We start from the raw sequence: 27,747 nt of genomic DNA, 5'->3' as shown, positions 1-27,747 counted from the left end.
GAGGAAGCCTATTCAGGAGAGGCCACGTGCTGCAGTGCTCTGAAGGATGGTGAGCAGCTGTAGCATGATGGCGTGCCAGCATGCTCCAGAGATGGCAGAGTCATCAGGCAGCAGTGGCCTGGCTTTAGGCTGGTCTGCGCTAAAGGAAGAGTTTTCTCAAGTGCAAGACAACTGTTAAGCTAGGAGCACAAGTATTCAAACTGAAACTACAATCAGCAGTCATACAGTAATAAGCAATATACTAGGTTCTGGGGGTGAATGACGAAGGGATCTCATATTCCTGTCAGGAAGCAAGTCATCTCAAAAGCATTTATTAAATAATGTGATATAAACTGAGAAAGAGACATGTAAACAGATTTCCAGCTTTCTTTCTCTGATTTCCTTTTCAACACTTCCACTCTTATGTCCAATTTGACATTTGGAACAAAACTTCTCATTCCCTCTCTTGACTCTTGACTTATGTGAGTGGTCACCCTGGGTCCCCATCCCAATAAATGCCACCATCTTCCCTGGATTATCCTCTCAATTTATTTGGAGATGACATGTACTATTCCTATTTCATTAGTAGTTATCCATAAAACTGTAACAGCCATACTTCTCTAAGTCTAAAGTCAGTCAACATCTCCCATCATCCTGTTAAATGATACACAGATATTAGGACATTTAGATTTTAACTCCGTGAGCAAGGGCCTTGTTTATTGCTCATGGTGGATCCTAGCATCTTCACCAGGTTCTCAACAAATATTACTTGAGTGAGTGGAATACTAGAACCAGAATTTCTCATTGGCAGGTGGACTTCAGATGTGTAAACTCTAATTACTCAAACCAAAATTTATGTATCTATTATATATGAGACAGTTAGTCATGGAATGTGACAGCTTTGTCTTCCTGAGCCCAAATCATTTTTTTTCCTTTTCTTTACTCAAAAGGAAGTTCAGTGTCTTTGTAAATGAAAATAAAAAGAACTCTCTTTTTGGACTGAAGTACCTCTCAAGTGTGAAATAAGATCCTTAGCAGGAAGATCTGTACACTTCACAATAATTTATTCCACAATAAATAAAAATATTTGGGCAGGAAAAAAACAAAAAACCAAAAAACAAGGGGGGAAAGGATTAAAAAAAAAAAACAACAAAAAACCACCAAAGCATTCAAACCGCAGACAAGGAGAAGAATTCTCTTTTGCAGGCCCTCACTTTGCCTCACTGGCTGAAGAACCTATCTGCCACAAGAAACCTTTGAACTTTTAGCTTGGTTGATTCTATGGCGTGGCAGTCATGAAAATGTGCTTTTCCAAATGCAGGGGACATAGTGGCTACACTCTGAAATCTACCAGCATGCTTGTGCCAGGGCCAGCTTCCCCATGGGCTGCTCCCAGCCAATGCCCGAGCATGGTAGGGACAGACCAGGAACTCCACTGATGGGCAACTTTGGCTCCACAATGGCTTTGCTGAAACTTTCTCAGCACTGCACTGCAGTGCATGGCTCTTCCTCCCCACCCTCCCTTCCTTCTCCACAGGGGTCTGACAGCTCTGCCAGCCTCCTTCCACATCCCACCACATTCTTCCTTGCAGGTGTTTCCCCAATAAAACTCTTGTACTTCTAATCCTATCTTGGCTTCTGTTATTCAGAGGACCCAACCTAACACAGATGCTATCATTTTCTTTCCTTCTATTCCAATATCTCTTTCTTTGTAACATTCCAAAAGAGTTTCACCAACTATCACTTCCACAACAGTAGAACAGAAAATGGGCAGTTCTGCTTGCTAAATGAGACAATGTGTATGAATTATCTGGCAGATAGCAGACACCTAATAAAGATGCATGATTAAATAGTCTCCATGTTAGAGAAGACCTGAGGCCTCCTGACTTGAAGTAATTAAATCAACATGCACTAAGTGCCCGAGGGTGGCACCTTGCTCTGTGAAGTGGGGCTGAGAAGATGTATGACATGGTCTGTACACCAAAATACGTTTAGAATGTGATGGGTAAGACAAGACATACGCATAATAGCAAGTTCATATGTAGCTGAGATATAAAATGCTATGAGAGCCAGTGAGAGGAAGATTCTTTCCAGCTTTGGCAGGGAGGGGAGGAGAGGAGATCTGGCTACTCTTTGTGTCCAAGGAGGAGGGTGCCTCCCGCCAGGCTCCTAAGGGGCCTGTGCTTCTTGTGCCACAGGAGTGCTACTGATGGCTTGAGAACTGAGCTTTCAGTGTTAATAATCCTGTGACAAAGTAAAGAATGAACCAAAAGCAGAGAGCCTGGGGGTGGTTCTGACAGAAAGTTGGTACAACGTTATGGGAAAGAGGCCATTTATTCACTGAACAAACATTTGAGTGTCTATGATGCTGGCTAAAGAGGCTCTGAAAACAGAGTGTAGCCAGTGGGAACATAAAGGAACAGAACAAAACAGTACGGTAGAATCAACAAGTTTCTGGTGTCTGAAATATTCACCTTTTGCTGTTTATGATGATAGCAGAGAAGCAGCAGCCTTTACTGGAGACCATGCTCCTAAATATACACACAATCACACACGCACAAATTTTCCTGCCTGCTGTTTAGTCGGGTTGGGTGCTCAGAGATTAAAGCAGCTTTTTTGTACCCAAAATAAGATCATTTGCCAAACTAGCCTATCTGCCACTCTTTCTACTAGCCAAATTCTCTGCCTCTCCTATCTGAGCAGTAATCAATTAGGTTTCTTTGTTTCCACCTGGAGCAAATCTGACACCTTCACTCAGCCTCAATATGTCAACAAACCTCTAACTATCAGGATCTCATCTATCAGACCACATCCATGGCAAAGAGAAGAGTCCAAAACTGCTTGTGCTCAGATAAGAATGTTTAGGACCGGAGATCAATGCTTGCCACTGGATCCAGTCCTGATAAATGTTAATTTCTCTGCCTCCAAGCAAAATTTTATCACAATAATCCAATTCCTTCATTATGCACAATTTCTCTTCGGAGAAACTGACTGTACACTAGGCAGTAAACCCCAAGGATAACCAGGAATGCCACTTGTTTTCATGTCCTAAAGATCACTGGGTTTGGGTACAATGGAATAGCTCCTTTGGGACTTTCTCCTCTATTTAGAAGAACCAAATTACATACAATTGAATCCTAATAGTACATTTCTTGTTATGAGGCAGTAAACCAAGCCACACAACTAACTCGTTTTCCTCTGAGCAAAAGGCAAATCAAAAGCTAGCACAGCACAGAGAAGATAAAATTCACACCCCAACCATATTCTTATAGTATTAGCTCTTGGGTGAAAGTGGAGGCCAAAATAAGCCTTACCAAGAACAGTCAAAGAAGAAGCTATTCTCTCGAGAAGGAGCAACTAGGAAATGAAAGAAACAAGCAGGGCACTGAAAATCTACTGACTGATATTCTCTACTGAAGGGACAACAGCAACAAGAAATTGGATTAGAGAGATACTCATGCGGCCAGATTGCAAATTTGCAAATACACAATCTGTAATGATGAATGCTAGGCATGAAGAGAAGTGTTTTTTTTAAAAAAAGACTGGCTTTCTGTGCTCAGCAGTTTTAAGAGGGATAGTTAAATTCAGTCTTTCTTGTGATCCTCAGTGAGGTATCTGATTCTCGGGCCCTCTACTACTTGCAGGGCAGAGAAGCATGTAATGCAGGCAGAGTCAGGAGAATGTGTTGAATCCTTGCAATGACAACAAACAAGTTACTTCTTTCTCCATATGTAGCTCTTGAATGAGGGCACACACACAAGATGGCATTCTTTTTCTTTTTTTGGGTAGCTGGCTCGTATGGGGAACTGAACCCTTGACCTTGGTGTTACAAGGCTGTGCTCTAACCAACTGAGATAACCGGCCAGCCCTAAGATGGTATTCTTAATTCAGTTCACAAACATTCCCTAGTGAGGTTGCTAGTGGCCAGAAGTGAACAACTGAGTGACTTCAGGAATCAGGAGACCAAAAATATCTTCCAAGAAGGTGGAGGGAGATAATGGCATGAGTGGAAAACCCGGGCTGGACTGTGAGCAGGGCCCATGTGTGTGCCAGAGCAGCTAGGGCAGGGAGGCAGCAGTAGGTGCTAGCGAAAGGAAGGCAGGGTTACCCGGGCAATGCCCTGACCCGCCCTGTGTCAATGGTTTCTTTGGGGGAATAAATGAGTTTCGTGTAAGCGCTCTGGATATTCAAGGTGGAGACAGGAAACCAGCAGCTTTGGGTTAAGGCAGGAAGAGCAGCATCTCATGGAATGGTTGGAACACAAGCTGTACATACTATTAGGACAAATTCCCTCCCTCAGGACGTGGGCCAAGGGAAGCTAACTCGCTTTTGCAGCTGGTGATTGAGATGCTTAATATTAAAAAAATAATAATAATTATAAACACATATCTCTAGTGATTAGAGGGATAAAGCTGCTGGGCAGAGCTTCCTTATATGTGAAAAGTAGCCCACATGGCTTATGCTACTTTTTGGAGAAAGTAGATGACTTTATCTTCTATCAAATAGTTCTATAACCTTGGATGACAGTAGATCAAGGAAGACCCACAAACACACACATACAGATGCTTAGCAATTCCACTTGTTTGAAAGATTTCTTGGCTAGGTCAGTGTACAGTATAAAACAGTTTGCAAACAGTGATGACAAATGTCTTTAGGACCTCATATTCTTTTCTGTTTGTAATCAAAGCTTATTCAGAGATGCTATATTAGTATCATCATCTGGCCTCCAAGCACACACTTCTTGTCCTCCCAGTGTAGCTGCCAAGAATGGCTCATGTCACCAGCTCCTGTGTACAGAATCAACCCCCAAGGTGCTCATCCTACAAGGTTACACAGCCACATTTCTCGAGGAGCTCCTGAATGCAGAGCAGTAGCACTGGGAATTTGTTCTCAATATTCTACAGTTGAGCAGAGGAGCTTCAGGTAGTCTGAAAATATCTGATCAGTATTACTTTTAAATGTTTACTATTCAACTATTTATATGAGCAAAAATTTAATATTGTGAAATTTAAACACAAAAATAAAGTAGATATAGATACTTATAAAGGCTGTGCCTGCCATCCAAACCCCTCTGACTTCAAATCTTTTTTTGGCAGCTGGCCAGTACAGGGACTGAACCCTGCACCTTGGGGTTATCAGCATTCTTTTTTTTTTTTTTAAAAGATGACCTTGGTGTTGTCAGCATCATGCTCTCCAAGTGAGCTAACCGGCCATCCCTATATAGGGATCCAAACCCGTGGCCTTGGTGTTATCAGTACTGCACTCTCCCAAGTGAGCCATGGGCCGGCCCTCAGTATCACATTCTAACCAACTGAGCTAACTGGCCAGTCCGCTGACTTCAAATCTTTATGTTCCTCAAACTCGCCTGACTTTTCTGATTATAAATGCTATACATTTGATTTTATAAATTATGCAAATAAAATACCACTTCTTTTTTTTCCATATTGTGTTTTCACATAAGATTTTTTTTTTAAGGTCCCCCTCCCCACCCCACACAAAGAGATTCTACTGTTTTAAAAAATATGAAAATCACTAGATTAGAGTAAAAGCAAATAATAGCACATCAATTACCAATACTACCAGTTGCTCAAAAAAGCTCTGAGCCTCCTGGGGTACTATGTGCAGGGCATCTGTTCCCCTCATCACACCATCAACCATACCACCCTTATGTCCTTTTAAACCTTATATTCCTTGGTTATTACAGCTGCAAGGCTAATCATCCCAGAGCAAAGGACAAAAGGAAACTCTCCAGCTGCTGACCCCTTTCCTCACATGATCTTCTCTGATCAGCACCGACTGTGCCCCCATGACTAATGGCCACCCTGGGTCTCCTGTTCTAAAGATGATATCTATAAATGACAGGATAGGAAGGGTAGAGCAAATGTTCTACCCATCAATAATTCCAACTAAGATTTCCCCCTAAGAAATGGGGCACATAGCTTTCTAACAAAAAGGAAGTCAAGTAAGAGGAAAGAAAAAGCAAGTCAAAGAATATTGAACAAATCTAAAGAAAAGCCCATTTTGTTAAATAATTACATAATTTTGGAAATGCCAATAATAAACGGTGTTGAGGTGTTTAAAAAAAAAAAAATATATATATTTTTAAAGATGACCGGTAAGGGGATCTTAACCCTTGATTTGGTGTTGTCAGCACCACGCTCTCCCAAGTGAGCCACGGGCCAGCCCCCCTCCCCCCAAAAATCTTTAACTGCTAATCCTCCAGCAGAAGCCATTACTTCCACAGGAACTAGCACTAAAAATCATGCAGTCTACTGCAAAAACCTTGCTCAGAATTTCTAAGGAAGTTGATATTAATTTGTGCTCATAGTGTCTAGCCTCCAGAGATCTCACAGCATGTGAACCGCAGTCACCTCCTCTGAAACAAGGAGGGAAGAACACCAAAAAGCTCTTGTGGGGCTGAAATTCCATGTAGAGAGGTGGGATAATATCTAGAAGCAATATATTTTATTCATGATGCTTATACTCATTAAGGAAAAAAGGAGTCTAGCCATTCAAACTACTGATGTGTAATAACACGTATTATTTACCAAGCAATGTAAGTTACTTAAGTCTAATGGGAGGTGAATTCATTATAAAAGCAACTGACAGAATGAATACAATTTGAATATTTCAAATAAAGGGAATGATGTAAGTAAAACCCAAAGCCATGGAGACAGGAAACCTTGGTTCATTAGAATTTAGAGTGACAAGGACAGATGGAAGTTTGATTCCATCTGGAACTGACAATGGGCAGTAAGATTAAGTTTGCACTGGTCCCTTTATGGTTTTGGATTGGCTCAAAAAAATGGACCTAGAGACCAATACCTAAGAGAAATGTCTTTCACAAAGGACACTATGGGAATTCACAAAGTCATCTCTTTCAGCATGAAATCCAGCTCAGTTAAATGCAATTTTTTTTTTTTTTGGGTAAAATAAAGCATTACTGGTAGTAGAATAGGTGAGAAAATAATCTCTTCCCTATTCTTTGAAGAAAGAATACCTCAAAACTAATTTTTCTGCTCAAACATGGTGTCAAGTTTAATTAACTACATAAATTAGGGAAATAGCCTTTTCTTTAAAAAAAAAAGGAAAAACGGTACGGTTCCAGACATATCCTGAGTCTGAAGCAGCTTTCCTTGGAGTCTGAGTCTACCCAGTAGGGGGCAGAGGGCTCTGGAAAGTCTAAGTTAATGGCCTCCTTTCAATCGACTCTAGTATCAGAACGATCCTTTCAATTTTGGTATCAGAATGATCCTTTTGGAAATTTGTTCTTATTCTCTAGATACTGATGCCCAAAGGCCATAAATTACCAGGCCTAATTTATTTTAAGTGACTTTTCCTTTAGGCCCACATGATTACAATAATGAAATGTAATTCACATGAACAGATGTAGATTTAGAAAATAGTCATAAAGAAGAACACATAGCAGATCTCGGCCAGGGAAATATCAGACAGTTATTAGCATAATATGCTAGGTCTTTGTCCAGGAGCCTTCACAACTACAAAATGTTTTGGCACAGCCGCCTTAAAAAAAAGAAAAATGCTTTGGCAAATAAGAGAACTAAAACATGGGTCCAATGAATCCATTTGCCCTACCCACATCCCCAGTCTTTTATCTCCTTACTATTTACTCCTAATTCCTGCTCTCTGATGTATTCTACACTAAAAGGACTCTCAGTGCCATTTTCAAAACAAAAATTCTCTTTATTCTGATATGCGATTGGTTGTAGTGACTGCATCTTAATTAACTTAAAATCTTAAGGGGTGGTTACTCAATGGAGAAACCCAACTGTTTTTATGAAATTACCTGAAATAGAGATTGGTGGTATCCCAGGTTAGGAAGTGAATTATGTTTGCATAATTTTTTTTTTTTTTTTTTTTTTTAAAGACTAGTGAAGTGCAGTGGTGAGAAGGGGGGAAAGAGTAGAACAAGGATATGTTTGCATTCTTGAAGGCAGGAAAATTTTTCATGAAAAACAAAATAGAGATTTGGTTTCCAAAAACACTGATACCCTCTTTAAACTATGATGCTCCTTCTGGGGTCAAAAACAGCTAAGAAGTCACAAGCCATGAGCTGGCCAGTTAGATTACTTGGTTAGAGTGTGGTGCCAGGCACCAAAATCAATCAATTAATAAGTCACAAGCCCCATGGTATCATTGCTGATAGCCAAGAAAGTGTCCCAAAGCTATTTCTAACTGTTATGTTTCTCTCTATTGAATAAAAATAACGATGTCCCCCACCCTAGCTTCCTAGCTGTTTATAGTCAAGAGAAAGTAAGGGAAACAAACGTACCCAACATTTCTTCTTTTAGCTTTTCATTACGTTCTTCAATTTGCTTAGGTAATCTCTGGGGGAAAAAGAGAAGAAACAATGGTTGGTGAAAAATCCTTTGCCTTTATTTTGAATTTGAGAAACATTAAAAACCTAATGTGACAAGAGGATTGGCTTAAGTATAAATATATGATCCCCTTAAAGGAAAAAACAAGGGTTTAGGTTTGTGAGTGAGCTGCTGTATTCCCAGTTCTTAATAGAGAGCTTAGACCAATGCAGGACCTTAATACAAATGTAGAGAATAAATACACACAGAAAAAAATGTCTGATACATACCAGATGTTTTCAGTGGTACATTCAGGTGGTAGAATTATGGGTGATGTTTATATTTAAAGGTTTTTTTTGCTCATTTGTATTTTCTTTTCTTTTTCTTTTATTTTTTGGCAGCTGGCTTGTACAGGGATCTGAACCCTTAACCTTGGTGTTATCAGCACCATGCCCTAACCAAGTGAGTTGACCGACCAACTGTTCATATATATTTTTTAACTTGAAACCTCTTCTTTACACAATCTAATTTGAGAAAGGGTAGATCAATCTTGGATGTTCTTAGATGATCATTTAGCTCAGGGTTTCTCAACCCTGACATTTTGGACTGGATCATTCTTTGTTGTGGGGGCTGTCCTGTGCATTGCAGGATGTTTGGCAGCATCTCTCGCCTCTACCCTCTAGATACCAATAGTACCCTCTCAGTCATGACAATCAAAATGTCTCCAGACATTGCCAATGTCCTTCGGAACCAAAATTGACCCAGTAGAAAACCAGTGATCTAGAGTAGTCTTTCATGGCCACTTTTAGCTTTGTAATTGGCCCCAAGTACTCTGGGAATCCAGTAATAACTCATTTTTTAAAATTCAAAGTGACAAATTCTTTCTGCATATAACAACTACCGTAAAGGGCTTCCTTTCACAGAAGACTTAAAACTAATTTAACAAGGATCAAGGCAACCAAGAATATACCCAAGATTTTATGAACTCTATTCCCTTTCCTCACATCAAATTTAAGTTAATCCTACCAACATTTACAGATAGGTTAAGAAGTCTGATTAAGTTAGATTAAAATTAGTTTCAAATTGCTTACTTATTTTAATTATCCAAACCAACCTGTCTCCCACTACTTAATTTCTAGATAAATAAAAGTTATGTTTTTATTGAAGGAATTCACCTCATGTGTGAAAAGAAAAAATCACCTCCGATATTAATATAGGGAGACCAGTCAACATTCTCAGGTTTGCTCTGTGGAAAAACAGTCCCATGAAATAAGTGGGAAATCCTACACAGAAGGGATTCAAAAGCCTTCAGGAGTCAGAGAGGAAGGGTAAGTAAGAACAGGAGTTGGTGGAGGGCAATGGTGAGGTCAATGGTAGAACTAGAGAGCTCTAGCTGAATGCCAACATGCAGGAGTTCAAGAAGGACCACATCTTCCAATTTTCAAGAGGAGTCAGACCTAGATTTTTATACAGTAAAATCTTCCGATTTTTAAATGTTAGCAGGTGGCCCTCAATTTGAAAAAAAAGTCTGACTTAATAAAACATGTCTGTAGCCTTCCTTTGCCTGCCTGTTGGTCTGCAATCTCTTCTGCATACTAGGGATTTATGATAGACATCCCCATCCTAATGGCTCTCTGAGAAGTCTGGCATGAAGAAACCTGTTTAACTTGTGAAAGCCTGTGTTTCTCAAACTTACTCGAATATCCATTATTTTTAGGCAGTGACTTGTACACATCCAACTCTGTAGCCCCTGCTGTAGAGAAAATGCTGCTCTATGAATTAATGATAATCAAAGAGTGATGGTGATGGTGAAAGCGCAAATCTGGAGTTATTTTTTAAAGAGAGGAAATCAATAACATTTAGTTAAATTACAACTGGGATAAAAATAATTATGAGGTTTAAAAGCAGAAGGATTTGTAGTACCAATGACAAGAATAACAGCCATCTTAAGAAAGATAAGAAGGTCAGTTTAGGATATATTCAATTGGAAATGTGCTGGGCATATGACAAAAGACTGGAAACTTGGTGACTAAATAAGGAAAACGATGGATAGAAATTAGTTTATCACCTATAATATTAAGAATCACTTTGGATTCAATGGATAGAATTTCCCTAGTCCAACAATGAAATATAGCTATTGTCAACCCTAAAATTAAAGGTTTACATATGCCACCTTTAGAATGGTACACGGTCACAGTGGGTTTGTGGCCACCACTTCAAAGATCTATCTCCCACTTATTTTGATAAGTTCCTCAAAAGCATACAAACAGAATTTAGTTGTGTACCAAAGGATTATTTAAGACTCACTCAGTAGCAACACAAGGAATAGAAGAAAAAATATTTTTAAAAATTTAGGTCTTTACCATACAAGCTTCTCTTGCTTGATGTACTGATGGATCCTTTTCTAATATAGATTTATAGTCTTCCAGGGCTTCATCTAGCTTGTCCGTTTTCTCGTACAACTCTGCTCTCCTCAATATTGCCCTAATATAGGTGGGGTTTAACTGAATTGCTGTAAAAAGAGAAGAAATAATTGGTTTTTTGTTGAAAGGAGTATGTAAACATTTCTTTATTCTGCTATATATATATATATATATATTTTAGTTTTAAAAGTACTAATAATAAGAGGTGAATTTGAGAAAATTGATGGATACATAATACAAAAATTAGTAATTTGCCCTCTTATATGAATATAGATAAGTATAAATAGAAAATCATTTCTGCTATAATTTGAAATAAATCCATTAAAAACTTAGAAACAAACACGGAGGGACTAAACTACAAGGTTTTTGACGGATAAAAAACAGGAGCTAAACAAATGGAACTTTATGTCACTTGAGAAGAAATAATTGTTACCACAAAGAAAAAGGACCTATATATCTTTGGCTGTATGAAATTCCTTCATCAACTAGCCGCCAAGGGTATGAAAGGAAGTAATTTGTCAAGGGTGTGAAAGGAAGTCATTTGTCAAAGGCTATACCTGAGGTCAGCAAACTTTTTCTGTAGAGGGCAAATAGTAAAGATCTTAGGCTTTGTGGGCCAGACACACCATCTCTGTCACAACTTCTTAAATATGCTGCTGTTGCATGAAAACAGGCATAGATAATATGTAAACAAATAAGGGTGGCTGTGTTCTAATAAAACTTTATTTATAGACACTGAAATCTGAGTTTCACATTTTCACATATCACGAAATATATTTTTCTTTTGATTTCCAACCACTTTAAAATGTAAAAACCATTCTAAGCTTGCAGGCTGTACAAAAACAGGTGGAAGGCTAGATTTGGCTTGTGGCTATAGCTTGTGGAACCCTGGTCTATACCCCAATTCTTGGTTTTTGCCTACTTGTTCTTTACCTAGTCCACAACAAGCCAGAATACACAGCTCAAGTGCATGATGAAAAAGAGAGAATTTGAAGGTATAAATTAAAGAGTTGAGTGAAGATAGTCTGGTGGCAGACTCTATCATTCTCTTTTTTCTAGGCCTCAACTACCAAGGTTACATTTCTAGTTAAACTCTCACTGGTCCTTCACACTACTGCTCTAGAAGCATTAGGTCATTGGTGCATACTATTATTTCTGTTATCCAGCTACAACAGACCTTCTAATCATCCTCTGCTGTGCTTTGGTTCAAGCACACTGCATTTCTCCTATTCTCTTCCGAGTTGTTTCTTTTTCTATTAGGAAGCAATATCCTGGCTCTAGAACTTTTTTCTCTTCACCTAATATACCCTTAATTTTTATTCATTCAAGCTTTCAGTAAACATTTATTTAGTACCTAATATATGTTTCTAATGTAGTATATCTCTGGGCTATAGTGGTAAACAACACAGACAAGGTCCTTGTTCTCATGAAGTTTTATGCTATTGTAGTGGGCAAGTGGCAGCATACAGGTAAACAATTTCAGATAGTCATGGTGCGATAATGAAAAATAAAACAAGGCACTGTAAATGTAATTGAACAGGGAAATGAAGTAACTTCAGAAAGTAGTCAGAGAAAATGAAGAGGGAGTATTTGTGGGAGGCACCATTTGATAGGCTAAATACTGTACCAGGAAGAGGGAATAACAAGAGTAGTCTCTAAAGCAAGAATAACCTTGGCATGTTAGTGACTAGGTTGGGGGCTGGAGAAGAGATGAGATTAAAGATACAAGCAAGGACAAAATCATGGAGGGCCTTCTTTGCTGGGGAAAGGAGTTTGGACTGTTTCCTAAGTATACCTTTGGAAGGATTTCAAGCAAGCTTAAGACATAATCTGACTTACATTTTTAAAGGATTGCTTTGGCCGGGGTGGCTGGGGGTTACAGGGGGTGGTGGTGGGGGGGTGGCAGTGGCAAGAGTGAAAGCATCAAGGTCAGTTGGGAGGCCACTGCAGTGGTCCAGACAAGAGATGTTGGCTTGGTCTAGGCTGGTAAGGGTGGAGATGGAAAGAGGGGACCAGATTAAGTATGTCTTTGCATTTGAGCCCATAGATTTGCTAATTAATTAGACATGTGGAATGAATGAAAGAGAACAATCAGGGATGACTCCAAAGGCTTTAGTTTAAGCAAGTGAATGGATGGTAACGTCATTTATTAGAATGGAAAAAACTAATTTCAAGTTGTGTTGTGTATGGGGACTGGGTGCCTTAAATCTAAGATGCCCACCAGCCATTCAAGAAGAAATGTCAACTTTGTAATGGGATATAAGACCTCAGACCACAGGAAAAGTCTGCTAGCCTCCTCTTAGTTCAGTGCATCACAACTTTTTATAATATTCCCAGTTACGATGTCACAATATCCACAGGAAAAACCCTCCAATAACCTCTACTACATCTTTTAAAAAACTGAATCTCCTAATTTACGTTTTAGGCTAGATACCACAACCTTCCCAATTAGTGGGTAGCTTCTGATTACGCAAATATGTACTGAAGAGAATGAACTTTCCCCATGATTACTTTATAAAAACCTCTAAAATCAACCTATCACTCTAATGTGATTTTCCTTCTCAATCCACATAAAGGGAGTGAATTTAAAACTTTATTTATGACAAAGTTGAAAACCCTAAGGTGACCAGCATTAAACAGTTTCATATGACTAGCAGTAAGGAGCTCCAGTATGACCTCAGAAACAAGCTGTTAAGTTCTTTGCCAAGGTTCATGAACCGAGAGAGGGGTGAGACGGAGTGAGTGAGTGTGTGTGTGTATGTGTTTGTGTGGGGGGGTGTCTTAATACAAATAATCTATATTATCACCAATGTACTTTGCCAATGGGTACATGCATATGTCCATAATGACTGAGTCTAGGCACATGAATATTAGTTTAAGCAAATCCAAAACCAAATCTGGAAAATACTTTCCTTCCTTTCCCCTCATGTTCTTGGCAAGGCTCCTACACTTAGGGTTACAGCTGGAAATGAACTGTTTCCTAGGGTATACCCAGCTAATCAAGCTTACAAGGCATTTTCTCCCCATTTGGTTACAGAGAAAGGAGGTCTGTTATAGATAACATACAGTTAAAAAAAATAAAAATAAAATAAAAATATAAACAAAAAAGAAAGGACATTTGAAAATCAGCTGCTTCTTCCTAATTTAAGCTCTTCAAACCTACACATCTCACACAGAGGAAATAAGTTAAATACCTTCTTCCAAACAAAAGAGTACATTCAGGAAGTTCCAGTCCAAGATGATGATAAACTGGAGTGGTCTGCTAGATTTTAACGTAGTAACAGTTTCATTCAGATAAAGAATACTAAGTATAAAGTAAAGAAAGCCAGTAGAGAGGGTGCCAAATTAATTAAAGGAAAAAAAATAGAAGAAAGAATTTATGCTTAATGTGAGAAGTAAACTAGGTAACATATAAGGTTCTTTCCAACTCTATGATTCTCTCAGAAAATATTATCCAAAGAAGGAAAACTAAAAAATACAAAATACAAAAATAGTATTTAGCTAGAAAAACTCATGAGACTAACATGATGCAAGGAAGAGTGATTATGTGTGCTCTCCACATCAGGTTGGTTAGAAAGGCAAGATAACTGTTAGCCTATCAGGAAATTTTTGGAAAAAAAAAAAAAATAGTGATCCTATGTCTGGGCATATCTCTATAAAAGTTGGTGGGATGAAAAGGCCTTAATGGAATTCAGATATTACATAGCAAAGGCTTGCTTTATTGTATAGAACCTGAAAGGGTAATTAAAATGCCAGGAAGTAGGTTTGGAGGAATTATTACATCTCAAGAGACCACCAATTCACTAACAGAAACAGTCCCTCACCCCAGCTGCCTCCCATCCCCAAACACACAGATCCAAATGCCCTAATATCAGCTAACATCTTTAGTTTGAATCTCAAATGAAAGTAATTTGGAAACTACAATAAGTAGATTCTGTTCCATGAATTCTGTTGCCAAGGTAGCTTTGACTTTTTCTTCACGTTTCCTAATATAAGAGAAACAGACTGAACTATCCATACAAGAGCATGCTTACTCTAAGATGACTACTACACAGTATCTGAAAATACTGAACCATAAAGCTTCTTCTATAAAGGCCCTAGAAAAAGGGAACACGTGTGCAGGTGTACATCTGATTAAAAGCCCCTGTATCTGTTTGTCTAGCTAAGGTAATGCTCTTGTACGTTAACATGTAGTAACACACAAAAAAGTTGTACCTTTGCTGCAGTCACTGATGGCCATCTCTTTCTTGTCCTAAAAGGAAATACAACATTAATATGTGTCATCCTAGTTTTATCTTAATGGCTCAAAGGTTCAATGACATGATCTGGTCATTAATAACTGCTTATGGAGATACAGAATGTTTTTCAAAGAAATCACAAGAAAATATGCACATTACTTTGAAGATAAAATTCACAATTAACATGAGCATGGCTATGGCCTGGAAAGCCTCCTGGTAACAAATTATTCAAATAGCTTCTTTCTTAATTGTTTAATTGACCTATTACATTTGGAAGACACTTTACATTAGAACGCTGACAATGAGAAATCTTTCTGATCAATAAACAGGGCAAATAACTAATACATGAATAATGAAATTAAATACCATCCTTTTTGGCTAGTTGTTATACTACCACACCCAAAGTGGTATCTTCCAGAAAGTATTCAGATGGTCCACCTATAGACACACAGTGTGGCTTGTCATGGAGTTTCAGTAATAAGCTTTAATTATCCACTGACAAAACAAAAATATATAACAATTCACCAAGTAAAATATCTAACCAATTTAACTTGCTGAATCTAGGAGCATGGCATAGTGGAAAGAACACTGGATGTCAAAAGAACTAGATTCTGGTCCCAGCTCTTACACTAACCTTCTGTTTAATACTGGCCATGCTGCTTTCCTTCTCTAGGGCTTAGTTCCTCATCTAAAATATAAGAAGGCAGGCCGGCCCATGGCTCACTCAGTAGAGTGCGGTGCTGATAACACCAGGGCCACGGGTTCGGATCCTATATAGGGATGGCTGGTTTGCTCACTGGCTGAGCATGGTGCTGACAACACCAAGCCAAGGGTTGAGATCCCCTTACCGGTCATCTTTAAAAATAAATAAATAAATAAAAAATAAAATAAAATAAAATATAAGAAGGCTGGACTGAATGCTACATAAGATGTCTTCCAGCTCTAAAATGTGTTTTTCCTATATTAGAAGTTTTGTGCAATATTACAGAAATGTTCAAATAAATATTCAATACTCTTATAATGCCTACTGTAGCAAATACTAAATAATTTGAACAAAATTTTAGAGCAATGTTTATTAAATTGTGTTTCAGGATTCAATCAAAAGCAGTTCCAGAATGGGGCTTGTATAATGAGTGTGATGTTATCCTTTTAGGGTGATGGAAAAGTTCTGGAACTAGACGGAGGTGATGATCGCATTGTGAATGTATTTAATGCCACTGAATTATATACTTTTAAGTGGTTAAAATGATCAATTTTATGTTATGTGTATTTTACCATAATAAAACAAAAAGGTTCCAAGGTCATCTGGGAAACACTAACTATATTCTATTTCTTCCATTATTCATCATACTAATTCACATATTAAGAGCACTAAGAAATCCTGCAGTAAATCTGTATAACTTCGTGTAAGTCAGTATTTCTTCAACTTATTACATTTCCATAAATCAAAGAGACACAATTTCATAAAGTTTCTGGAATAGAAAATCTTTACAATTTATGTGTGCAACTGTTGTAGTGGTATTCTTTGTGCCCGTAGAAACTATTATTAAGTTGCAGTGATTCTTATCATTAATTGGTCTCTTCAAATCAAGGAATTATGGTATTTTACTGCAGAATCCTTTCTTTGAGGATTATAATCTAACACCTCAGGGACCCAGGTGTTGTAGTCTCTACAGTAGGGTGTGTGGAAAAAAATCAGAACTTAATTACCATCCTTTCATAATTTTTATACATAGATATCTATCACATGTATATAATAAATAATGTACATAATATGTAAGAACAGTAGTTTAAAAATCTAAAGCCTATTCTTTTAGGGCTTTGTCTGTTCTTCTGTAGCTAGCTAGACCTAGAGCTGAAACTCTGCTCTAACTCCAGATTGCTTTTCCTGTTTCCAGACATGAAATGTGAAGTTTGGCCAGGGGCATTCAGTCAGGGATGCTGAGCCTGCAAACCCACCTTTTAGAAATTCTTAATTTCTTTAAAGTAATTAAACCATCATTTCATTAAAAAATTCAGAATATGCGCCTTAAATTGTGTCAGGGTACTAATCCTGGAAGTTTTCAAGTCTCTAATTTTAGAGTCTTCTTGAAGTAGTAAGAACACATCTTAAAATAACAAGCAGAAAACTCCACTAACAAACTATCCTTTGCATAGGAAACAGTCACAGAGCAATACTCTTTTGAGTTCTCCTCAGATGTGATACACAAAAGACTAGCAAGACCACGCATTTTCCTAATTCAAGAACTAGTCTATTATGCTAGCAAACCTAGAAATATCAGTAAGTTGGGCAATTGTGGAAAGAATCCCAAATCCCATGAGCCAACTGGGTATGGAGCATTTTCTCTGACACTGAATGTATCCTTGATCCCATTGCACAATGATAATGTCCTGTCTGACAATGTGGCAAGATGGAGGAGCAAATGCAAAAGATAAAAATTTTCCAGCTAAGTGTAAAACTGTTAGGTGTGAATTCTGATCACTAGTACAATACTTTAATTAATATTGTTTTAAATAAACTTAAAACAATTGTTTTATATTCCCTAATACAAAATGTTGGTTCATATACTCTGTAAAATTACTTCTTTTCCCATGCCACGTGAAACACTCCCAAAATACTTCATCTTGAAGATGGAATCCAATAATAAAATATACATGTTCTGGTTAAAAATAAAATAAAATAAAAACCTTTCTGTATGTCCAAACATTCACGACACACACTTCTCCCTATCCTGGGACCTTCTGGGAAAAAAAAAAACAAACCTGGACACCAAAAGTGACTTTGGTAGAGGAACGAGAGTTTTAGGCCATATCGAAGAGAAGGTGACGTAGATAGATGATCTAAATAAATAAATAAAAAACCACTTCACACAATCTCGAGCCAGCTTCATAGTTGCTTAAAGGTATGTTAAACAACCTACCCTTTGCACTCTTGATGTAAGTAGCCATAGTTAAACAAATGGCATTGTTTTTTTAAAAAAACTCTCGTCATTTCAATCCAGTGAGACTTATTAGGTTAGCAGCAATCAGACAGATCAGCAACAAATCTAACTATTAATACCAATAAGGTATAACAAACATATTTAGACTCTCATCTACTCTACATTCACCCTGCTATAATAGGTTCTTAATCCTTTGGAAATGCAAAAAGCTTCTGAATTTTCCCTGACATCTGCTTTGCATTTAAGGGCACCTTTCATCCCAACTGTTGGACATCTCTCCTTGTGTCCATACTTTCAACAGAAAAATCAGAATTTTAGGAATAAACATCTTTAAGTCTAAAGTTTTTTTTATCAGTTTTTCCCTGTGCCTTTGAGTCTTTATCTAGAATTCCAGAGGCCTAAAATAAGCAGCTGTAGCTATTCTAGGACATGTGCTACTTGGCTCCTTGCTTCATTAACCTGTCCCAGTTTACTGGAAACTCTGCCAGCCTTCCTTTCATGAAAAGTATTTACTCAGCTACTTTAATGGGGAACTTTAATAATAATATGATTTAAGTTTGTCAAAATATTTTTCTATCCTCTTTGTGCCCTTTACATCAGGGAAATATATGGGCAGGAAACGGGAGACAGCAACTGTAAGCCCCTATGCTAGTTACTGGAGAGAAACTACCCTATGAAAACACGGCAAATCCATGTGCTTCTTAAAAAGAAAAGATTGCAGATTCATACCTGTTTCATCCTTGCAGCAGCTCTATTTGAAAACAGAATAGACCTGTCTTTTTGGAAGTAAGATGGGCACATCTGAAGGGCTTGACTATAAGAACTTTCAGCTTCTATATAATCTGAGGATGATAAGGTAAAGAGTGAGTGGTCATTATGATTTTATTCCTGATATTACTGTGTTCTATAGGATCTCAGAATGAATAGCTCTGCATTCATAGGATAAAGGTTTCAAATAAAAAAACAATAACAGTCTACAAAGTTTTGGGCAGTAAAACTCATCTCCCCCATTCCTCTCTCTTTAAAGAAACAGTACTTGCTTGTGCCAATCTCACAAGGTGTGCTTGGTGAATTGACAGCTGAACACATTGGCAGTGGAGAGGCCTCAATGCTCAAGAATCCTAGCATGCCCTAGATGGTCAGCTTTCATTTGGCTGCAATTTAGAAAAGAGTTTTCAAAAGGGGTTAGGGAACTGGACAGATGAAAGAGACTAAAGTCTGGGATCCATGGCCTGGGACGAAAAAAAAAATTCTATGTATATGTTTTGTGCTTTCATACTGTCAACCTGGCAAAACCTGTACCCATAAAATGTCTTTTCAAACAATGTAAAAATCAATATTTAACTAAAGACATCGAGAGAAAATGGTGATAAATTTATATATTCACTACTATGTGCAGAATTATGGTGAGGATACTAGGAGAAAAGTGCTTATTCATTCCTTTCTCAGGTTTGAAATATTTAATACAGACTGAGCATCCTTAATCAGAAAATTCTAAACCCTAAATCCAAAACTTTTGGAGTTCCAACATGACACTCAAAGAAAATGCTCATTGGAGCATTTCAGATTTCAGATTTTCAAATTAGGGATGGGATGCTTAACTGGTTAGGTATCTGTAAACATTCCAAACCCCCAAAATCCAAAATCCAAAACTTTTTGTCCCAAGCATTTAAGATAAGGAATACTCAACCTATACTAACATACAAAGAGATATGCTTCCAAAATTAGAACCATTAGTTCTATAAGAATGAAAGAAATGATTACTAAATCAAGATATAAGAAAAAAACTTTTAAGTGAAAATAACTAGTGGAAACTAGTTAACACTTCTAGATTTCTAAAGCATAAACACTTTGATATGTGACAGAAGGCTGTTATAGAATCAAATAGTTTCCCAAATTACTGAATGAACCCCAACTTATGCCTAAGCAATGTAGAAAATGCAGAAGGACATGAAGAACATCGCTCTAGTTAAGCCATCCAAATAAAAAGGCATCTGAAAGGACAACCAAGGAACAAGCAAAGTACTTCCCTAGGCCATGCTGGCGCAGCCAGGTCCATTTTCACAGCACCATAGCGAGTGAGAAATGGGGACCCTGCTTTTACAGTAATACAGCAAACAGCTTTTTCACATTCAAGGTTAGCGTTTTCCAGAGCAAGAACTGAAGAGTTTTACCCCTGATTTCTGGATTAATAGATAGTGGATTACAGAAAAGAATAATTATTTCTGTGCCAAGAGACACATGATAGCTGGTCACCGTCAGCTGAGAATGATTTGGACCTGCTAAAATAACAAAATTCCAAGGTGTTGGCAAACAGCACTGTATTGTGGGCAGTTTAGGTCTGCTAGTTGTTTCCAAATGTTCTTCGGTGTTTCTTCAGACTCTAAAACAGGATGAGGAGTCAAGATGACCAGACATCAGTGCTATAGGTTATCTTACCTCCTTTCTTAAACTGTTCATTTCCCTCCTCCTTTAGTCTAGTGCTTTCTTCTCTTCTTTTCTGAAAAAGATCAGAAAATTACATAATTTATCACAGCATTATTATAAGTGAAAAAGGTCACCTTTCTTTACACACAAGTCAATTTAATAGGCAGCAACTTGACTTTTGAGGACTAGGTCAGTTTTACCTAAATCTCTAACAGTGACACAGAAAAACACATGACCATCTGGCTAAACATCAGTTGCACTCTTCATGTTATTTAAAACACTAACCCTAGGTTTTGTTGACATGTCCTCTGCTTGCTATGTTTCTATCATTTGCATGGAATGATAATTCAGGTATCATTTAGTTTCTATTCACTCAAAAATGAAACTAAACACGGTTACCCACTGGTTTGCATACCAGCGTAAATTCAAATTCTGGCTCTATGACTTATTAGCTGCATAACCTTGGAAAAGTTTCAGAATCTTTCTGAGCCTTAGTTTCTTCATTTAAAAAATGAATCTTTAATAGTTTTATGGACTAATGTTTAATGAGTTAACGTGATAATGTATGTAAAAGCTTCCAATATAGTGACTGGCAAATAAGAGCTAAATAGGTTATTATTTTTCTGTAAAATAAGTAATTTAATACTACTTAGCTATAACTGTGGTTTGTGTCATGAAGGAGACATACAGTATGCTGGATGAGTACATTGCAAGGACAAGCCATGTTTGCAGGGTCAAGGCAGCAGGCTAACACGGGGAAATCTGAAGAAACCTAGATAAATAAGTCTCTCTTTTCTTAGCTTCTTCTGACATCTCAGAAATTCACACAGATGGCCAAACACCTATCAAACACAAAGGCAGAGCGAATGTTATCCTGCAAAGCAGACATGTGCTGAGTCTGGAACATCTTAACAATGTGATTGGCACAAACTGAACTGGCAGAAGTATCTGCCTGCATGCCACCTTGTGACAGCACTTTAAAAAAATTAAACAGAATTTCCAAAAATCTCTCTCTTCATTCTTGAAACTTCTAACTAAATAAAAACTTCAAAGCAAGGAAATATAGTTAGCAGGGTATTTCATGCACAGGAGAAGCTTGGAGTCAAACAACTGGTACTTTTAAGATTAGGAACCAAAGTAAAAATATTATTTCTCTGGAGAAGATTTGTAAATACGCTACTCATGAGACCGCGATGTTTCCCAAATGCCTCATTATTACACTCTAGATGAAACACAGAACTTGCCATATCTCAATAAAGAAACTAAAAGGCATGGGCCGAGCCCATGGCGCACTCGGTAGAGTGCTACGCTGGGAGCGCGGCGACGCTCCCGCCGCGGGTTCGGATCCTATATAGGAATGACCGGTGCACTCACTGGCTGAGTGCCGGTCACGAAAAAACGACAAAAAAAAAAAAAAAAAAGAAACTAAAAGGCAGGTATAAACTGGATTTAATTTTTACGGTATCTACTATGCAGCAGACATACAGCAGATACAATAATAATTCATTTTAAGATATAACATATGTGAGAAAATCCTATTTTAAGGACATACAGGAAAAAAAAACAAAACAAAAGAAAGGTTGGTGGTGAGAAATAAAACATAAGAATATGGCTGTATTTACCTAGTACTACTCATAAGAGAGGTGCCTGGATTGTAATTTTCACTATTGCATTGGTTAGGGTTTTGGGATGCAGACAAAAGACTATCTCAAGCAAAAAATTTTAGGGGACAGATTAGAAAGAGATCGGGGGTTCACAGAATCAATGGTAGGCTTAAAGAAAAGGTTTAGAAAACAGGTAGAACTCAAAGCAACTCTGTTAAGTCAAGAAGCAGAGACATCCACATGTAGAAGAATAAAACTAGACCCGATCTCTCACCATATACAAAAATCAACTCAAAATGAATTAAAAACTTAAATGTAAAACCTGAAACTATAAAACTGCCAGAAGAAAATGTAGGCGATAATGCTCCATAACATTGGCTTGGGCAAGGATATTTTTTTAAAGTTTATTTATTTATTAGTATTATTTTTTTACATTCTATGATGCTGTGGAGCATTTTGCGGGGAGAGGGAGAAGGGAAAGGATAACGAAATAGGGTGGGAGAAGGAGGAAGGGGGGGCAGGGTGGAGGCCTGTGGCACCCCCCTCATTCCTGCAGGGGAGACCAGGGGGCTTCCAGAGGCATCTTGGTCACTGCTGGGCTGGTTGCGGGTGCTGGGGGGCATGGCTGAGGCACTCAGCCCGGGCAAGGATTTTTTGAACAAGAACTTAAAAGCACAGGCAACAAAAACAAAAACAGACACATGGGATTTCATCAAATAAAAAGCTTCTACGGCTGGCTGGTTAGCTCAGCCGGTTACAGCATGGTGTTGATAACACCAAGGTCAGTGGTTTGCGTCCTTGAACTGGCCAGCTGCCAAAACAAAACAAAACAAAAAAAGCTTCTGCACAGCAAATTAAAAAATCAACACAGTCAAGAGAAAACCTATAGAATAGGAAAAAATATTCACAAAGCATACATCTGACAAGGGGTTAATATCCAGACTATATAAGAAATACAAACAACTCAATAGTCAAAAATACAAATAATCCGATTACAAAATGGGTAAAAGACCTGAATAGACATCTCTCAAAAGAAGACATACAAATGGCCAACAGGTATATGAAAAAAGGCTGAACATCACTAATCATCAGGGAGATGCAAATCAAAACCACAATGAGATAACACCTCACCCCAGTTAGAATAACTATTATCAAAAAGACAAAAGATAATAAATGCTGGTGAGTATGTGGAAAAAGGGGAAACCTTATACACTGTTGGTGGAAATGCTAATTAGTACAGCTCTTATGGAAAACAGAATGAAGTTCTTCAAAAAAATAAAAACAGGGCCGGCCTGTGGCTCACTTGGGAGAGTGTGGTGCTGGTGACACCAAGGCCATGGGTTTGGATCCCTATGTAGGGATGGCTGGCTAGCTCACTTGGGAGAGCGTGGTGCTGACAACACCAAGTCAAGGGTTATGATCCCCCTACCAGTCATCTTTAAAAAAGAAATAAAATAAAAACAGAACTACTGTATTATCCAGCAATCCTACTATTGGGTATACAGCTGAAGTGGATTGAATTATGTCCCCTCAAAACTCCCTGAGGCTTAAATTGTCTCCCAAGTTTTATGTATTAGAAACTGAGCCCCAACTGTGACTATTAAGAGGGTGGGAAACCCTATTACGGTAATTGAAAGGTAGAGCTTTGAAGAGGTGATTGGATTGAAGGACCTTGCAGTAGAAAATGGATTAAAAAGGGTGGTCACAGGGGCATGATTCTGAGGGCTTTAAAAGAAGAGGAGAGTCTGTCTTTGGCTCTCTCTCCTCTCTCTGCTTCCACCATCCTGCAATGTGAGACCCCCAGGTCACTACTGCCACCACCAAATGGACTTTGGACTTCTCATCCTCAGAAACCATAAGCAATAAATTTCATTTTTCTTTATAAATTACCCATTTACAAGTATTTTGTTGTAAGCAACAAAAGCAGACTAATACAACAGCCAAAAGAAATGAAATCAGTATGTTAAAGAGATATCTGTGCTCCATGTTTATCACAGCTCTAGTCACAACAGCCAAGATATGAAATCAACCCATGTCCATCAACAGATGAATGGATAAAGAAAACGCAGTACATATACACAATGGAATACCATTCAACCATAATAAAGAATGAAAATCCTTTATTTACAGCAATATGGATGAACCTGGAGGACATTATGTTAAGTGAAGTGAGCCAAGCACAGAAAGACAAATTGCTGCATAATATCACTCATATGCAGAATCTAAAAAAAAAAAAAAAACTGATTTCATGGAAGTAGAGAGTAGAATAGTGATTACTAGAGGCAGAGGAAGGGTGGCGGAAGCAGGAACTGGGAGAGGTTGGTTAACAGGTACACAGTTAGATAAGAGGAACAAGTTCTGGTGTGCTCTTGTGCAGAACAGTAGTCAGTTAATATTGTATGGTATATTTCAAAACAGCTAGAAGAGAGGATTTTGAATGTTCTCACCACAAAGAAACAATGAATGTTTACGATGATGGAAAAGGTAAATACTCTGATTTGATCATTACACAATGTATATATGTATCAAAACATCTCACTGTACCACATAAATAAGTACAATTTTTATGTGTCAATTAAAAAAAACTGGTAGAGTTAAAGTATCCATCTGCATATGAATGAGTATGTTTCTTCCTATTCTGAGTAATATTTAATCACAGAAACTGATATCACTGATATTACTATTTATTTATATGTTGTAAACTATGCAAGCTGAACTTCTCTTGTGATTTGTGAGGTTTTTTTTAAATCTTGGGTTTGGTATAGAAAAGATGTTAAGAGTTTGGATTTAAAGGAAAAAAAAAAAAAGAAGCAGAAATCCTAAGTGTCATTTAGTGAAAGAGTCTGGCCAGAACAGGGCCGCAATGGTAGCAAATAAATTCTAACCATTTTCTTTTCTTTGCTACACTTGATCTAGATTCAAGGTTTTGGTAGATGCACCCAATAAGCCAACCTTAGGTCAATGCTAGGTTACATGCCTTCGCCTTCAGAGAATGGGGCCTGGGGTACTGCTACGCAACAAGATTACAACATAAGAGACTTCCTCCAAATAGAAAGGGGGGTTGGATGCTAGAGAGCCAAGAAAACCCCACAACGAATCCAGTTAACAGTTATTTAAAATACAGAAATTTCCAAGGTCAAGGGTTCAGATCCCCGTTCAGTCCAGCTGCCAAAAAAACCTCACAAAATAATAAATAAGTAAAATGAATAAAATACAGAAATTCTCTAGAGAAGGGTAATTCATTAAGCTATTAGCACTTAATGTCCATCCTTTAAGAACTTTCCATTTCCCCTGCTTTAACTCTAATCTCAAACTATTTTCTAATCCATAATCTATTCTTCAGAGCCAACTCATCAATATTCTATGAAGACAGATGAATCACTCAGATTGGGCTCTTGTGAAGAGAGTGAGAGAGAGAGAATGTGTGTGTATTTTAAAAGACCAACCATTCTTTGGTAAGTTTATAACGTCAAGTTTCCAATGGGAAAAGCCTAGACTCAGCATACACACAGAAAATAATTACTGATGAGGGCCAGCCTAAGCAGCCAGCCCAAGAAAAGCTCACCATGTCTTTCTAAGTAGGAGGACTAAAAGTTGAACTAGCAAAGAGAAGGGCTCTAGAACATAATTCTGAGGTCAATTATTCTAAGGAAGGCATTTTATTATTTTGGCTGATAAATCACCACCTAATGACCCATTAAGCAGTAAACACTAGAAAAGAACTGCTGCTTCCCTCTCCACAGATTGTATAAATTGAGAATTAATGCAATTATCAATATCATCTCCTTGGAAACAGCTAAAAATAGCACTCTGAGGAGAAAGCTGCACCATCTCCCAGCGGTGCCAAGAGACCAACTTGATCCCAGTACAAAAAGTGGGTTTTATTCTGCTGTCTGACTATATACTTTCTCCAAAGGATAGCACGCATATTGTGTAACTGGGACCCAAGGACAGATTTTACAGATAGTGTATAGGTCTTGCTTAGCATGCTAAGTGCCAGGAGCATTCACACATACATTAGCGGCTATGTGCTATCCTGTGCAAATCTTTCCAGGTCCTGTTCTATGAAGAGAAGCTTCTAATGTGGGTAGAAGCCCTCTCACACACCTCCATGATGCTTTTTAACACATTCCAGAGAGGCCTCATGGGGAAACATCTGCTCTCGAATTATATTTCCATAGAAATGGAAACCAAAGAAATTTTACAGGGCTCTTTACTCAGCACTCCTCCCCGTCAATGAAAACTCAGGAGGAAAAAAGTGACATTATCCTGCATTGCAAATCATTATGGTAACTGCCAAGGAAAACCCCAAACAGACAATGCCCTAGATGTATGGAAGATTATTTCAGTAGTTACTACAACTGCAAGTTTCTCAGCTTGGCATTCAAAATTCAGTACAATCTACACTAGTATAGTATTTCATTGCTTATAATCTGCTGCCACATACATTAGCTCATTTACTTTTCAAGATGATTCTGAGAGGTGAGCATTTTACAGAGGAGAATGTCAAGATTCAGAAATCTGTTATTCTTTACACTACATCAAACTTCAATTCCAACCTACCCAAACTGATCTTCCATTACTACCTATGTCCTCTCTTCTAGACAGTCTAACCTCATTATCGTCTATCAAAACTTACCATGTTTATTCTTCATCCCATTTTGTTTTGTTATACACCCCCCACCTTGGAATACCCTTCCATGGAACAACTCTTTCATACCTTCCACCCAAGTCCCCAAACCAAATTTTCCTTGGTTTTCAAAGTCTAGCACATATCTCCTCCCCAGGGCTACTTTTCGCTTCCTTCCCCACATGATTTTTCTTTGAATGCAGACTGTATATACTGCTTTTAATTGGGGAATTCAATTCTGCCTTATAGGTTATGTTAAAAAAAATTATAAAGACAATAAAAGCATTGCAAAAAGTTTGGAATGTTACTTAATGCTTAAATGATTTCAAGGGTTGTAGAATGCTGTATAGTACTTAGACCTGGGCAATGGGGCTCCTGTCAATGCCCTCCTCTGGCCCTACCCATCTCCTATGGGGCCATTTTAGACCAGGCTCCAGGTATGCAGTTCCACAGAACTTCCTGCCCAACCCTCCCTAGCCCACTTCCAGGATCTGCCTGAGACTTTTACCTTGGTTTGTCCTCCTGAGGGTGGACTTTGCTGCAAGTATGTGTAATATTCCAGGTGCAATATTTTGTACTTTGCCCGCCCTAGACCTGGAATTGGCCATTATTCCAAGGAGTCCTGGATTTTTTCATTGCGGGATGAACTTAGCATGATGATGATTTGAAAAATAGAGAACCACGATAAAAAGACAAATTATTTAAAAACAAAACAAAACAAAAACAAAGTGGAAAAGTTCAATATCTGAAATGAAAAATTCATGGTGGGACTTGACAGATCTGAACTGGCATAAGGAAGAATAAATAAACTTGAAGTTAGATTAACAGAAATGATCCAATCTGAAGAATGAAGAGAAGAAAAAAGATTGAAGAAAAATGAACACAACTCTTACCATATATGATATAAGTCCCAGAAGAAGGGGAGAGACAAAAGGACAGAACAAATACTTGAAGAAATAAAGGGTGAAATCTTCAAAACTTTGATGAAAAATGTTAATCTAAAGATCCAAGATGCTTAGTGAACTGCAAGTAGATAGAGAGAACCACATCTACAGTTACCACAGCCAAACTGTTGAAAGATAAAGATAAACATTTCAAAGCAACAAGAGAAAAACGGTATAGGGAAACAACAAAACTATTAATTTTTTTTCTTTTTTTTTTTAAAGATGACCGGTAAGGGGATCTT

General features: G+C 37.9%; 1 protein-coding gene across 1 annotated transcript in view; it reads right to left on the bottom strand.

The window, feature by feature from the left end:
- The window catches only part of TTC1 (tetratricopeptide repeat domain 1), a 44,002-nt gene that overhangs the window by 2,488 nt on the left and 13,767 nt on the right, over positions 1-27,747 (bottom strand). The window contains exons 3-7 of the mRNA XM_063086755.1: positions 20,340-20,400; positions 18,630-18,742; positions 14,936-14,972; positions 10,661-10,809; positions 8,273-8,327 (exon numbers count right to left, since the gene is read on the bottom strand). Of these exons, the coding sequence (XP_062942825.1) occupies positions 8,273-8,327; positions 10,661-10,809; positions 14,936-14,972; positions 18,630-18,742; positions 20,340-20,400 (415 nt within the window). The remainder of the gene's footprint in view (positions 1-8,272; positions 8,328-10,660; positions 10,810-14,935; positions 14,973-18,629; positions 18,743-20,339; positions 20,401-27,747) is intronic.

This window comes from Cynocephalus volans, chromosome 2, assembly GCF_027409185.1.
Source record: "Cynocephalus volans isolate mCynVol1 chromosome 2, mCynVol1.pri, whole genome shotgun sequence".
Classification (NCBI taxonomy): domain Eukaryota; kingdom Metazoa; phylum Chordata; class Mammalia; order Dermoptera; family Cynocephalidae; genus Cynocephalus; species Cynocephalus volans.
This window is presented reverse-complemented; position numbering and strand designations above follow the sequence as displayed.